The 13,503-nt window shown below is 37.7% G+C and overlaps 2 protein-coding genes across 3 annotated transcripts; one reads left to right on the top strand and one right to left on the bottom strand.

Moving 5' to 3' along the window:
- Positions 1-8,145: 8,145 nt before the first annotated feature.
- Positions 8,146-8,661, bottom strand: LOC145049430 (uncharacterized). Its single transcript, XM_078997841.1, has one exon. It carries the CDS (start codon positions 8,659-8,661, stop codon positions 8,146-8,148), a length of 516 nt encoding a protein of 171 aa, XP_078853967.1.
- A 1,208-nt stretch (positions 8,662-9,869) lies between these two features.
- LOC145052322 (Mitochondrial import inner membrane translocase subunit Tim17/Tim22/Tim23 family protein) lies at positions 9,870-11,976 on the top strand. Of its 2 annotated transcripts, none has more exons than XM_079000125.1 (6): positions 9,870-10,207; positions 10,649-10,763; positions 10,853-10,957; positions 11,053-11,308; positions 11,411-11,488; positions 11,588-11,976. In XM_079000125.1, exons 2-6 carry the CDS (start codon positions 10,725-10,727, stop codon positions 11,716-11,718), a joined length of 609 nt encoding a protein of 202 aa, XP_078856251.1. In that variant the 5' UTR covers positions 9,870-10,207; positions 10,649-10,724; the 3' UTR covers positions 11,719-11,976. The 2 variants fall into 2 exon arrangements, with proteins under 2 accessions (XP_078856251.1, XP_078856253.1); XM_079000127.1 differs by having other exon boundaries at positions 10,680-10,763.
- The last annotated feature ends 1,527 nt before the right edge of the window (positions 11,977-13,503 follow it).

A 13,503-nucleotide genomic window follows, 5' to 3' on the forward strand; every position in this document is an offset into this window, starting at 1 on the left:
TTTTTTCGAGTCTTGACAAACCACATCGCTTGTAAGAAATTACTTAAGACGGCAATTTTGCATATATATATATATATATATATATATATATATATATATATATATATATATATATAACTTAAGGCGACATTTTGTTAACACGTAGCGTCAAGTACAAACCTTGGAGTCATGATGAAGCCATGACAGACTTTTTAGAATCTTGAATATACTAGATAAAAAAAATCATGTGTTTATCTATTAGGGTATGTTATAATTACTTTCGTCATAAATAATATAAGACTTAATTCCATAAACATGATTGTAATTTTAATTTTATTTAGTTTAACGTTTGTTTTTTTTTAACAAAAAATCACTTTAAACAAGTATAAGGGTTTCTTGATAACCATAATAATTTGAATTATATAAAAAAAACACTATTGTTTAGATTTTTTTCGGTTTAACAACAAAAAGAATGTTCTCCTAAGTAAACCACCCAGACATTGATTTTTGAAACTACTATAATCGGGTACAAGATGGTTTCCGACTACATTGATAATTTTGAATCTCATTTAGAAAACTATTTGATTATTAATGAAAGTTTTCGTGTGTTCAGCCAATTTAAGGAAAATTACACCATGTTTTGAATCAGTAAGCGTTAGACATATTATTAAGGTTGATGGAAATTCCATAAAAATGGCTTGGGTGTAATAAAATATGATCAAATAACAATATCTCCATGCTTAATAAAAACCTCCCTTAAGTGTCACGTGTCCATCTTATACACAAACAAAATGCCACGTGTCGGACTCCTAGCTACCTTTTGATTTTGTTTCCCGCTCAAACTATAGTCTACCTCTATCGCGTAATATAACTCCATTCATTTTGATAGCATTCGTTCCTTAAAATCAGCAATATCTTATTTAATATATCATAAAAATCGCAATAAATCAGCATACATATCATAACCAAATTTGAATCTGGTTGACTAGGGCTTCTTCTATTTTATACATAACTCGAATGCAAAAAACAATAGATCATCTCAACACCGCCTTTCTATTGACTCTCTCCACCAGTCCACGATTCACAACCGACTGCCCCACCAACATCAGTCATCCGATTCGGACCTTCGAAACCCAGACCATTGCATCAGTCAATGTATCAGGCAAGACGACACTCAACCCCTCTTCCATTTTGGATTTTTTTAATGTTTTAGAGCTCGATGATTATTTAGGGTTTTAATTTGCATCCTTTTGATAATATAATTTGATCTGCTTTTTACAGAAAGTAGCAATAGGTTTTGATTTGGGTTTTTGGCCAAGTTCTACCTATATTGGTATAAATGTTTCTGATGTAATGTATGAAGTTAACTATATCATATGATTATCATGTGTGTAATTAATTATATACATTCTTTCCCTATTGCTAATTTGATTCATCTCGTAGTTATGAACTCTAACGTTATTTTTTTAATTTGATAAATGCTTTGGCTTTCAAGAACTGGTATTTCCTTCATTTAAGAAAGCTTAAGGTTCGTGTCCTCTTTTTTCTTTTTTGATTTAATAGTATAACTCTTTTGTTATTCCAATAACTTGTATGAAAATAAAAAGATGGGCTTAGGCATTTATTGGTTGTTTTTGAAGTAATTAATCATTGGAATGTTTTTAAATTGAACAATCTGTAGAATTATGGAACAAATATGAAATGGCTAATTGACTTCTGTTCCACTAATCCAATATTCCAGTTTACCTTTTTTTAATACATATATGATTTTTTATTTTGTAAGAGATGTTTATATTCCCAAAACCAACAAAAACTTGTCTTCTTTATGACACAAAAGGTTACAGAGCACTCACTCTTTCAGGGACGTGGAATCTAAGGTTAGTAGTAAATTTGGTCTAAATAGTGCTTTATTTGACATCTTTTTTGTTACATTTCAATATGAAGCAAAAAAGAAACATTACTCTATGGTGGTGTACTTCCCATTTTATTTCACATTTGGATATTACTAACCTATAGTCCAATGAAATAGGTTTTGAAAAACAAACAACCATCTGAAAGTAAGAGCTTCATGAGGTCATTGGTTCATGGATTCTAGCAGTATTTGTCAGATTGGTAATTAAAAGATTTCATTCCGTGTTAAACATCAACTATGAATTCAAGATTCCATTCCATGTTAGTGAATTTTATTCTAAAATATTCCTTATGTCCTTATTAATTACAAATATTTACTATTGATGCAAGTGTCTATAGATAACATATTACCCATTCACCTAAACAAGCTAACCTTTTAGACCAAAATGTCTCTAACAATTCCAATACATATCTGATTTTACCTAATTGAACATTAGAATAAGTAAGGTTATATTTAAGAAATGACAAGGTACTTCCATTGATTTTTATTATAGCGTCCCATTTTTATTTTTCTTGACTATAACATTGTGTTTTAAAAAAATCGATCCAAATGTAGAAGTACAGAGTAATTTTTATTTTTTACTTAGGTAAAATTTAAAAACTACTATATCTAAGAAAAAAAATTTTGAAGGTGCAATGCCATAATAGAAATATATAGAAGTAGGATGCTATAATACACGAAACAGTGAAAATATGTTGTCATTTTTTGCGTTTATCGCTTTTACTTGACAACGAACAAACCATAATAGATCAATATTAGTGTTAGTCGTGAGGCGTTGAGTCGGCCTCTGAGAGTTTTCATAGCTGACGAGAGGGTGATATATGCCACGGAGGTTCTCCGATGGTGCGTAGTCGAGATTTTTGGTGTTGAGTTCCCGATTGATCCGGTTCCTATTGTGATGGGTGATGTCTGTGTCATTGTGGGCATGGACTGGTTGAGCAGATTCGGTGCGGTTATCAACTGCGAGCGACAGCTGGTGACCATACGAGACCCTAGTGGGGGAGTTCTTTCGGTGTACGGCGAGGGTACACGTTCAGGATCAGCGTTTTGTTCGGCCGCTAGGGCGAGGTAGTGTCTACAGCAGGGCTGTAAGGGTTTTGTGGCGTATGTGATGGATACGCGGGTGGATTCCGAGAGACCGAGGTTAGTTGAGGAGGTTCCGGTAGTGCGTGAGTTCCCGGATGTATTTCCCGAGGAGTTGCCGGGTGTGCCTCCTGTGAGGCAAGTGGAGTTCAGTATCGACTTGGTTCCGGGGGCCGCGCCTATTGCTAAGGTGCCTTATCGCCTTGCACCTCCAGAGATGCAAGAGTTATCCTCGCAGCTTTAGGAGCTGCTGGGGAAGGGGTTTATTCGGCCGAGCAGCTCGTCGTGGGGAGCGCCTATCCTGTTCGTCAAGAAGAAGGATGGTTCACACTGGATGTGCATTGATTACCAGGAGTTGAACAAGTTGACGGTCAAGAACCGTTACCCGTTGCCGAGGATCGACGATTTGTTCGATCAGTTGCAGGGAGCATCTTGGTTCTCCAAGATCGATTTGAGGTCTGGCTATCATCAGGTGAGGGTGCGAGATGAGGACGTCCATAAGACAGCGTTCAGGACACGTTATGGGCATTACGAGTTTGTGGTGATGCCTTTCGGGCTCACCAATGCCCCGACAGTGTTCATGGATCTCATGAACCGAGTGTGCAGGCCGATGCTGGATCGGTCGGTGATTGTATTTATCGACGACATTCTGGTATATTCGAGATCTAGAGAGCAGCATGAGGAGCATTTGAGAGAGGTTCTCGAAGTTCTGAGATCGGAGAGGCTTTATGCCAAATTCTCCAAGTGTGATTTTTGGTTGCGGGAGGTCCAGTTCTTAGGACATCTCGTTAACCAGAAAGAGATATTGGTCGACCTGGCCAAGGTTGAGGTGGTGATGAGTTGGGAGGTGCCGAGGTCACCCTCCGAGATCAGGAGTTTCCTAGGGTTGGCAGGGTATTATTGGAGATTTATCAAGGATTTCTCTAAGATCGCAGTGCCACTCACCAGATTGACTTGGAAGGGTGTTGCTTTTTCATGGGGCCCCGAGCAGCAAGCCTCCTTTGAGACACTTCACCAAAGGTTATGCGAAGCCCCGGTGTTAGCCCTCCCGGAACGGATGGAGGACTTTGTGGTATACTGTGACGCATCGATTTTGGGGTTGGGGCGGTGCTGATGCAGAGGGGGCATGTGATAGCATATGCATCGAGACAGCTGAAGCCTCATGAGATGAGATACCCCACCTATGATCTAGAGTTGGGGGCAGTGGTGTTCGCCCTCAAGATTTGGCGTCACTACCTGTATGGGGTTCGGTGTACGATATACACAGACCATAAGAGTTTGAAATATTTGATGGATCAGCCCAACCTAAACATGCGACAGAGAAGGTGGTTGGATGTGGTCAAGGATTATGATTGTGAGATCCTGTACCACCCAGGCAAGGCTAATGTTGTAGCCGATGCACTGAGTCACAGGGCGGAGAGCACCCCGCTGCGGGATGTATGTTTGAGATTGACCATGATAGCTCCAGTGTTGGACGCCATTCGTGGGGCACAGGCCAAGGCTGTGCAACCTGAGATGAAGAAGAAAGAGCGGGTTATTGGTTTGGTTTCAGAGTTCGTTACCGATGGTCGGGGGCTTATGACATTTCAGGGGCGTATCTGGGTGCCGTTTGTGGGAGGAACGCGTACCATTTTGATGGAAGAGGCCCATCGGTTGAAATTTTCGATCCATCCCGGGGCCACTAAGATGTATTTGGACCTGAGGAAGGAGTATTGGTGGCCCTGTATGAAAAGGGATGTTGCGTGGTTTATTGAGAGGTGCTTGACCTGCCGTAGGGTTAAGGCCGAGCACTAGAGGCCGCATGGTAAGTTGCAGCCATTGGAGGTTCCCGAATGGAAGTAGGAACAGATCACCATGGATTTCATCACCAAATTGCCAAGGACTGCCAGAGGAGTTGATGCAATTTGGGTGATTGTGGACAGGTTGACGAAGAGCGCTCATTTTCTCGCTATCAGCGAGAGTTCTTCAGCAGAGAAATTGGCAGAGGTGTATGTGAGGGAAGTAGTATCTCGGCATGGAGTGCCGGTCTCGATTGTTTCAGACCGTGATGTGCGTTTCACTTCCAAATTCTGGAAGAAGTTTCATGAGGAGTTGGGTACTAGGTTGCATTTTAGTACCGCATATCATCCCCCAGACATACGGTCAGAGTGAGCGGACGATTCAGACGCTCGAGGACATGCTCCGGGCATGTGTGTTGGATTTTGGGAGTAGATGGGATGCATATTTGCCCTTGGCAGAGTTTTCCTACAACAACAGCCATCATTTGAGCATTGGTATGCCGCCCTTTGATCTGTTGTATGGGAGGAGGTGTCGGACCCCCATTTGTTGGGGAGAGGTTGGACAGCGGGTGATGGGCAGTACAGAGATCGTGCTTCAGACGACAGAGCAGATCCAGCAGGTCAGACAGAGGTTGTTGACCACCAAGAGTCGTCAGAAGAGTTATGCAGACAGACGCCGGTCCGAGCTTGAGTTTCAGGTCGGCGACCTTGTACTCCTGAAGGTCTCTCCTTGGAAAGCAGTGATTCGATTCAGGAAGAGGGGCAATTTGGGACCCCGATATATTGGTCCTTTTCGAGTGATCGCGAGGGTAGGTCGGGTAGCCTATCGTTTGGATTTGCCAACAGAGTTGGGGCAGATTCACGACACTTTTCATGTGTCGCAACTGAGGAAGTGTATAGCCGATGAGTCGGCAGTGGTTCCATTAGAGGATATTCAGGTGGATGCGAGCCTGAATTATGCTGAGAGACCAGTGGCCATCAGAGATCGGAAAATCAAGGTTCTGAGGAACAAGAAGGTACCCCTGGTTTTGGTTCAGTGGCAGCATCGGAAGGGGTCCGAGATGACTTGGGAATCGGAGCATGAGATGCGTGAGCAGCATCCAGAGTTATTTGCAGAGCGAGACTTCGAGGGCGAAGTCTAGTTCTAGTGGGGGAGAATTGTAACAGCCCGGATTCCCAGGTATTATTCATTTATTTATTTTGGTAATTTGTGAGGAGACTCGGCGAGTTGGAGCCTAGACTCGCCGAGTATGATCGCGGATTTGGACGCGGGTTCGCGTCTGGACTCGGCGAGTCCATGCTATTTAATGAAACCCTAATTTCCCGGCCTTGAGCCCTATTTAAAGGACCTTATACCCCTTCATTGCGGCTACCTTCGACCTTGAGAGCACCAGAGCAGCTGAGAGTCCTTGTGAGTGAGATAAGAGGCCATTATTCACCATTTTTTGTGTGTTTGCAAGAAAGGAAGAGGAAGGTAAAGCTAGGAGAGTTGGGGAGCTTGGATCTACTTCCATTTCAACAGAGGAAGCTATTTGAGGTAACATTCAGAGCTTATTCTCGTGTTTTTGTTGATATGGCCAAATCTAGGGTTTCTTCATGCCTTGGTTGCCTTGTATTTGGAGTGTGAGAGGTCCCTTGGGGAAATGGTGCCTAGATCTGGACCTTATTAGGTCCAGAGAGTCCCAAATGCCCTGCTTTATGCCTTTCCTTTTGAGTTGGGGACTTAGGTTACCATTTTAGAGGTCATTTCACCATAAGGAGCCTTGTAGGTGTTGCATGGTAGCCAAGATTGTAACTTTACGTGATGAATGTGCTTGGGAGGACTAGATCTATGAGTTGTTGGAGCGGATCTGACCTCAGGAGCAAGTTTGAGTTGATGCATGGCATGGACTCGTCGAGTCTGAAGAATAGACTCGGCGAGTAGCATGAAGATTGTCCTTAACCACTCAGCGAGTGGTCTTGCCGAGTTAAGGGGTTGACTCAGTGAGTCAGGGAGAGTTAGAGAGGGTTGACAGATGGACTGATTCGAGCTGGAACTCGCCGAGTTGTTCTTGAGACTCAGCGAGTTGAGTCGTGGTGGCCCCGCGATTCATGCCAGGTGGAACTCGTCGAGTCAGGGAAGTACTTGACGTGTCAAAAGAGGATCCTAGGGAGTCAGTGAACATGTATAGACTCGCCGACTCGCTCTAGTGCACTCGCCGAGTCCGATCAAAGTTGACCGTTGACTGGAGTTGACCAGTGTTGGCTTGATAGGGGTAGTCAACCTTAGTTGAGAAAGTGTTAATTAGAGATATATTGTGTTATAGGAGGATTATAGCTCGGAGGATCGAGCGCGAGTGATTTCCGGGATTTGCGAGTTATCGAGATACGCGAGGTGAGTCTTCTCACTATACTTTACCTTGAGTAGGTAATCAGAGTTACGTGGCAGAGTATTTGTATGCTATATGTATGTTATGTGTTGTACTACATTATTTCTATGTGATTTATGTTGTGCATGTTTATAGAGATGGAACTGGAAGGTTCCCAGAGTTAGAACCAGTGGGTTCACAGAGTAGGGTCTACGGACCCACAGAGTTATAGCCTCGAGTGGCTAATATGTGTTATGTGTGGTATTTTGGGGAACTCACTAAACTTTATGCTTACAGTGTTGGTGTTATTTGTTTCAGGTACTAGTGATGACCGTGGGAAGGCGCCGGCTTGATCAGTACACACACATGGGATTTTTATGATATGTGATCTTGGGATTTTGTATGACAGGGATTGGAGTTTTGAACATTGATGTTTTTATGAAAATTAAATGAATATGTTTTTATATTATGCGAAAAAATTATTTTGAAAATTTACGGTGTTACATTTTATGGGAAAAATTGGGTACTTCCATCACCATCCATAGCACCGTTTGTCCCTTCCGTGTAGGCAAGATAATCGGCGACATCCAAATGCCCATTTCTAGTTGATCTTCGGAAAAATAATTTTGAACAAAATTTGTTTCCGCATTTTTTCCTTCTTTATATTTTAGAGAAACTTGATAAAGATCAACAAAATGCTTTGGAGTGCGACATGTACGCGACCAATGACCGGTCATTCCACATCAGTGACAAACATTTTCAACTTTCTTTTTGCCTTGACCACTTTTATCATTAGGATGTGGGTTTTTGTTATTTTCCCACTTCTGGTGGTTACTTATATTATTATTATTGTTGGGACGATTATTATGACGACCTCCACCACGTCCACGACCTCGACCACAACCACGGCCACGGTTAGACCCACAACCGTTATAATTAGATGATGTTGCATTCACTTCGGGGAATGGACTAGAACCGGTTGGACGTGATTGATGATTTTTCATTAAGAGCTCATTATTTTGTTTAGCCACAAGAAGACATGAGATTAATTCACAATATTTTTTTTAAAACATTTCTCTCGATATTGCTGCTGCAGGAGCATGTTAGTGGCATGAAAAGTAGAGAAGGTTTTCTCTAGCATGTCTTCATCAGTTATAGTCTCACCACATAGTTTTAGTTGGGAAGTAATTTTGAACATGGCTGAATTATACTCACTCACAGATTTAAAATCTTGTAGCCGAAGGTGTAACCAATCAAAACGAGCTCTAGGAAGTATCACCGTTTTTTGATGATCATACCTCTCTTTCAGATTATTCCAAAGATCAGCTGGATCTTTGACAGTGAGGTATTCAGCTTTTAATCCTTCATCGAGATAGTGGCGAAGGAAAATCATCGCCTTAGCCTTTTCTTGGCTTGATGCTTCATTTAAAGGATTTACATCATTTATGGTGTTTCCAAGACCCATAGCATCAAGGTAGATTTCAACATCAAGGATCCATGATAAATAATTTTTTCCACTAATGTCAAGAGCCATAAACTCAAGTTTGCTAATGTTTGCCATAGTGAAAGTACTGACAACGACAAGAACGGAAAGAAGTTGGAACTCTATGGTAGAGCCTCGTGCTGATAACGTGTAATAAAATATGATCAAATAACAATATAAATTATAAAGTAAAGAAAGAAATGAGAGTAGAGATAACTTTTATTCCAATACTTGTGATGAAATCATCAAGTTTCTAATACATATGACTCACTATTTATACTATCAAAATAAGATGAAAGATGAGCTATGATATGAATGCACATTATGATGGTGTATTATTACATTCATAAAACACATTGAAATGGTTGTTACTAATGCTAAATAATGATGGGGAGTTACGGGAGAAATGAAGAATTCAATGGTCATTCACAAACTAATATTTCATAACATTGGGTACTTTATTTAAATATTGCGAGAGTCTTACAATATTTATGTCTCTTTCTTTCTCGTTCTCTCTCTCCCCTATGATTTTTTTATTCGGTTGTAAAACGGTTATCAAATATTAAATCTTTGTTTAAAGGCCTATCACACAAAATGATCATAATAATCATGGATAAACATCTTAAGTTTTTATTTCATCAAATATAGTCTCGATACATATAATTTACTAGTTGTGAAACCCGTATATTATACGGGTTAATTAAAACATAATGTTAAACAGGAACGATTAAATGAAGAGTTTATTTGAATTTGAAATATGAAATAAGTGAAAATTATGAAAAAAAAAACATGCAAAAAATAAATTAATTAAAATTATGTGTTTAATTGTTAGACCCGTGTACTAAACGATTTATTATAATAAAATGTTAAATACAAATGTTTAAAGTGTAAATTTATTTGAAATTGAAATTGAAATTTCAACTTTGAAATTTGAAATTTGAAATTAATAGTTATTATAGTAGGTTTAATTTATGGAAACTAAATTAATGATATAGTGGAAAATAAATATATTTCAAAATTATGACAAAATAACATGCGACCAAATAAATGAGAGAATGACAAGTGACAATAACATTTTCATTTATTAGGGTAGATGTTTATATTTATGTTAAAAAAAATAATATAAGCTTGATTTTTTTTCAAAATACGAAAAAAAATAATAACCAGCATGTAAAAATCCAAATATGGGCCGGAATGTGTTAGTCTGTTTACTATTATTAGATCAGTGAAGATTTTACTTGGCCCAATCTAGTCGGTCCAGTAATACCAAAACGACGTAGTCTACCTTCGTGTTCAACCGCTGGCAAAAAGATTCATTTCTTCGGAATCCTCCCTTTTCGCCGTCGATCGCCGGCGACTGGTAAAGCACACAAGCGGCGTTTCTTAGCATCAAATCCCAGGTAAACTTATCGAACTAAAAGTGAGGGACCCTAAAACAATCGCCCCAAACCTATCTCCTTTGTTGTATCCTCGTCTCGGCGTCTCCCCTGTGTCGCTCTCTACCACTCCATCAGAACACAAGAACACAGCAGAACTCGTTTTTTTCTCCCACCAGCTTTCCTCCTCCGATTTCCGATCAAGACTACCGCTGCCGGCGTCTTCGCCTACATCGATTTCCGATCCGGTAAGTTTCAACATCGATATGAGAGTTCTTTGTTCCAATTTTCGATTTTCTGTGTTCATCATATACCATCTACGCTTTTTTGTTTGATCGATTATTACCTGAAATACCCTTGAAGTGTCGATTCTACACTCCATCAGAACACAGCAGAACTCTTTTGTTTGAACGTTTTTTTGTTCATCAGATACCTGTTACAGAAATCGATTAGTGTTTGTGTTTTTCAACTCCATTTTTCTGTTTGATCGACGCTTACCTGTACTAGATTTGATTATTGTTTGTTGTTTATCAACTCCATTTTCTGTTAACATGTATAAATTTGGTGAAATATGTTTAACTTATGGTGAAATCGATTTCCTGTGTTCAAAGGTTTATTTGTCTATGAATTGGTTGATTGTGAAATCTGTTAACAAGTATTTATGTAGTTTACATCTTGATTCTATGTAGGATCGTGTTGTTTTTGACTTGCAATTTCCAGGGTAAAGTTTATTTCTAGAGAGACTGGAATCAATTATACTTGACAATGGAAGTCCATGAAGAACCACAAGAAAGTGTTCATCGTGTAAGAATCACTTCCCCAATTTGCTTTCTTCCAAGATTTCAATACACTGATTCGCCTTATGGTAAACCCCTTTTTCAATTTGAACACAGAAAACTCCAAAGTTGCCTGGAACTGTAAACTGGGGTACAGCAACCATTGTTGGAGTATTTGCTGGCATGTTATATGGAGGCAGCAAGGAAGCCTCTGCTTCTGTTGTAAGTACCCAAAAAAAGATGTTTCATTAAAATATGCTCATCATTCATTCAAGAAACTAATGAATATTTATAAATATGGTGTCGATGTTCTTAAGAGCAAGGATGCAGAAGTAACATTGAAACTTGGGAGCACATCTGACAAGAGAGAACAATATAGATTAATGAGAGATGCAATGGAGAAAAGGTTTATCAGAATTACACGTGGTTCAATAGTAGGTGGTGTTCGCCTTGGAATGTTCACAGCTGCATTTTATGGGTTGCAAAATCTTCTTGCTGAAAAAAGAGGAGTTCATGATGTTTATAATGTAGTTGGAGCTGGTTCTGCTACTGCTGCTACATTTGGTCTAATCAGTAAGAAATTTCAAAAAAAAAAAAAAAATCATAAGTTTTTATATCCCATTTAAATCATATCTTAAGTCTTAACGCCCAATTTATTTATTTTATTTTTTTTAGTGCCTGGATCACTTGCATGGCGTGGAAGGAATGTCCTGTTAGGATCCGTATTGGGCGCAACATTTTGCTTCCCTTTAGGTGATTTATCTGAATATAGTTTATTAATATACTTTATACCTGTAATAAGTGAGAGAAGTGTTTTGAATTGTGAAATGTTGTGGTGATTGATAATGATAGGATGTTTGCATTTGAAACTAGTGGAGAAAGCAAATGAAGGAGAGAGTGTGGTTCTTCTTCCTGAAGGCAACAAAGCAAAGGGGGGTGTAGGTGCTGCTATTGAAAGGCTTGGAGGAAGCACAAGCGAATAATAATTTTATAGCAGTGTCACATGAATTCTGAAATATTGGTTTACCAAATCCAGTGAGTATGTATTTTGCCAGATGTATCAAAATGTGATCAAAATACAGAAAGAGTGTGGATCATATACGGCTTTGTGGGTCCAAATTTTGTAACAAGTCAGTTATGTTAGTTTAAGTGGTTAATAAGATAGTTAAAACGTAGTTTTATAATCTTATCTTTTGTTATATACTGTTTCTTTATAATAAAAAGGTGGTACTTGTTTTCTAGCATTTTTGGCAACCAACTATCCGAAACTTTGATTTTTTACTCTTTAATGTAGCATACTTCTGTTTTTCTATCCACGACTAAAAGAACATAACCAATGAACTTGTGCCTTTTTCGGTTTTTCCTAGAAACGGATGAGTTTTCACACAGATTTTTTTTTTTACAATAATATATTAAGCTAGATTATTGAGAAAAATTAAGCTTGGGAGAACCATTTGAGAGCAGTTCTTTCATATAATAATATGCCCAATAATATGTTATTGTATTGTTTTCCACTGGTTTGCTGAATTAAGCTAAAAAAATTCTTGAAAACTAGTTTAATGTCTAATTTAATTGTGGTGAAGAATTTGGATGAGAAGCCATATGTTTGCTAGGTAAATGATATAATTTTATCATGTTACATGTTGGGGTTAGCTCCCTTGACTAATAAGGTTTCTAACAAGAAGGTCCTGGGTTTCATCTCAAGGATATACTAACCCGCCACTCTAAAAAAAAAAGGTTGTATTTTCCTAAATAAGAAAAATTTATGTATAAGTTTGAAATATGTGTGCAAGTTTGTAAACTTCATTAAATATACATGTTGTAACATGAAAGTCACTCAACTATACTTAAAGTTGTCTTTACATACATTGTTGGATATTTGTGAAATATAGACGGAAAATACAAAAAATAAATAAATAAATAAATAATAAAAACAAAAAGCAATATAGAAAAACAAAAAATCTAATTAGATTATTAAAGAATTATAATAACTCTAGAGTAAAAATAAAGAAAATTTAATGATTTATATAACTTCAATTGATTATACTAAAAATATTTTAAATTTTAAAGAATTATAAGCAAAATTTATGTATAAGTTTGAAATATGTGTGCAAGTTTGTAAACTTCATTAAATATACATGTTATAACATGAAATTCACTCAATTATACTAAAAGTTATCTTACATAGATTGTTGGATATGAAAATGGTGAAATAGAGACGGAAAATACAATATAAATAAATAAATAATAAAAAAACAAAAAACAATATAGAAAAACAAAAAGTTTAATTAGATTATTAAAGAATTATAATAACTCTAGAATAAAAATAAAGAAAATTTAATGATTTATATAACTTCAAATGATTATACTAAAAATATTTTAAATTTTTAAAAATGATAATATTATAAAAAAAATATATAATTATCTTTTAGGAGAAAAAGACAAATGTAAGCAAAAATACTAAGCTTTAAAAATTAAGGATTTCCCAATTAGGTAAAAGTTTTTGTAGGTCTTTCTTAAGAAAATAGTTATCAAATATGTGAAATTGCCAAAAACAATTTCGTTTTGAAGATCGTAAGTTTAATTACTGTGAAAATGCAAATATAAAAACAATAACTTCGTAGGCTAAGATAGACTTGCACAAAAAAAACGGTTCACAAGTTCAACCACCCAAAAAACCGGTAAACTAGTTCACTATGAATTGATCTAATTCATGAACCAAACTGTCGGTTTGCACCCGTTCGAGATTGTAGTCCTTGTAAACGATT

Source organism: Lactuca serriola, chromosome 5, assembly GCF_051521515.1.
Source record: "Lactuca serriola cultivar US96UC23 chromosome 5, Lser_US96UC23_V15, whole genome shotgun sequence".
Classification (NCBI taxonomy): Eukaryota; Viridiplantae; Streptophyta; class Magnoliopsida; order Asterales; family Asteraceae; genus Lactuca; species Lactuca serriola.

What these genes read in the sequence shown, in the direction of transcription:
- LOC145049430 (XM_078997841.1), bottom strand. Translation starts at nt 8,661, where the DNA reads ATGGCAAACATTAGCAAACTTGAGTTTATGGCTCTTGACATTAGTGGA.
- LOC145052322 (XM_079000125.1), top strand. Translation starts at nt 10,725, where the DNA reads ATGGAAGTCCATGAAGAACCACAAGAAAGTGTTCATCGT. An exon ending in AGGAAGCCTCTGCTTCTGTT is followed by an intron (nt 10,958 to 11,052) that starts GTAAGTACCCAA and finishes GATGTTCTTAAG; the next exon opens with AGCAAGGATGCAGAAGTAAC. An exon ending in AACATTTTGCTTCCCTTTAG is followed by an intron (nt 11,489 to 11,587) that starts GTGATTTATCTG and finishes TGATAATGATAG; the next exon opens with GATGTTTGCATTTGAAACTA.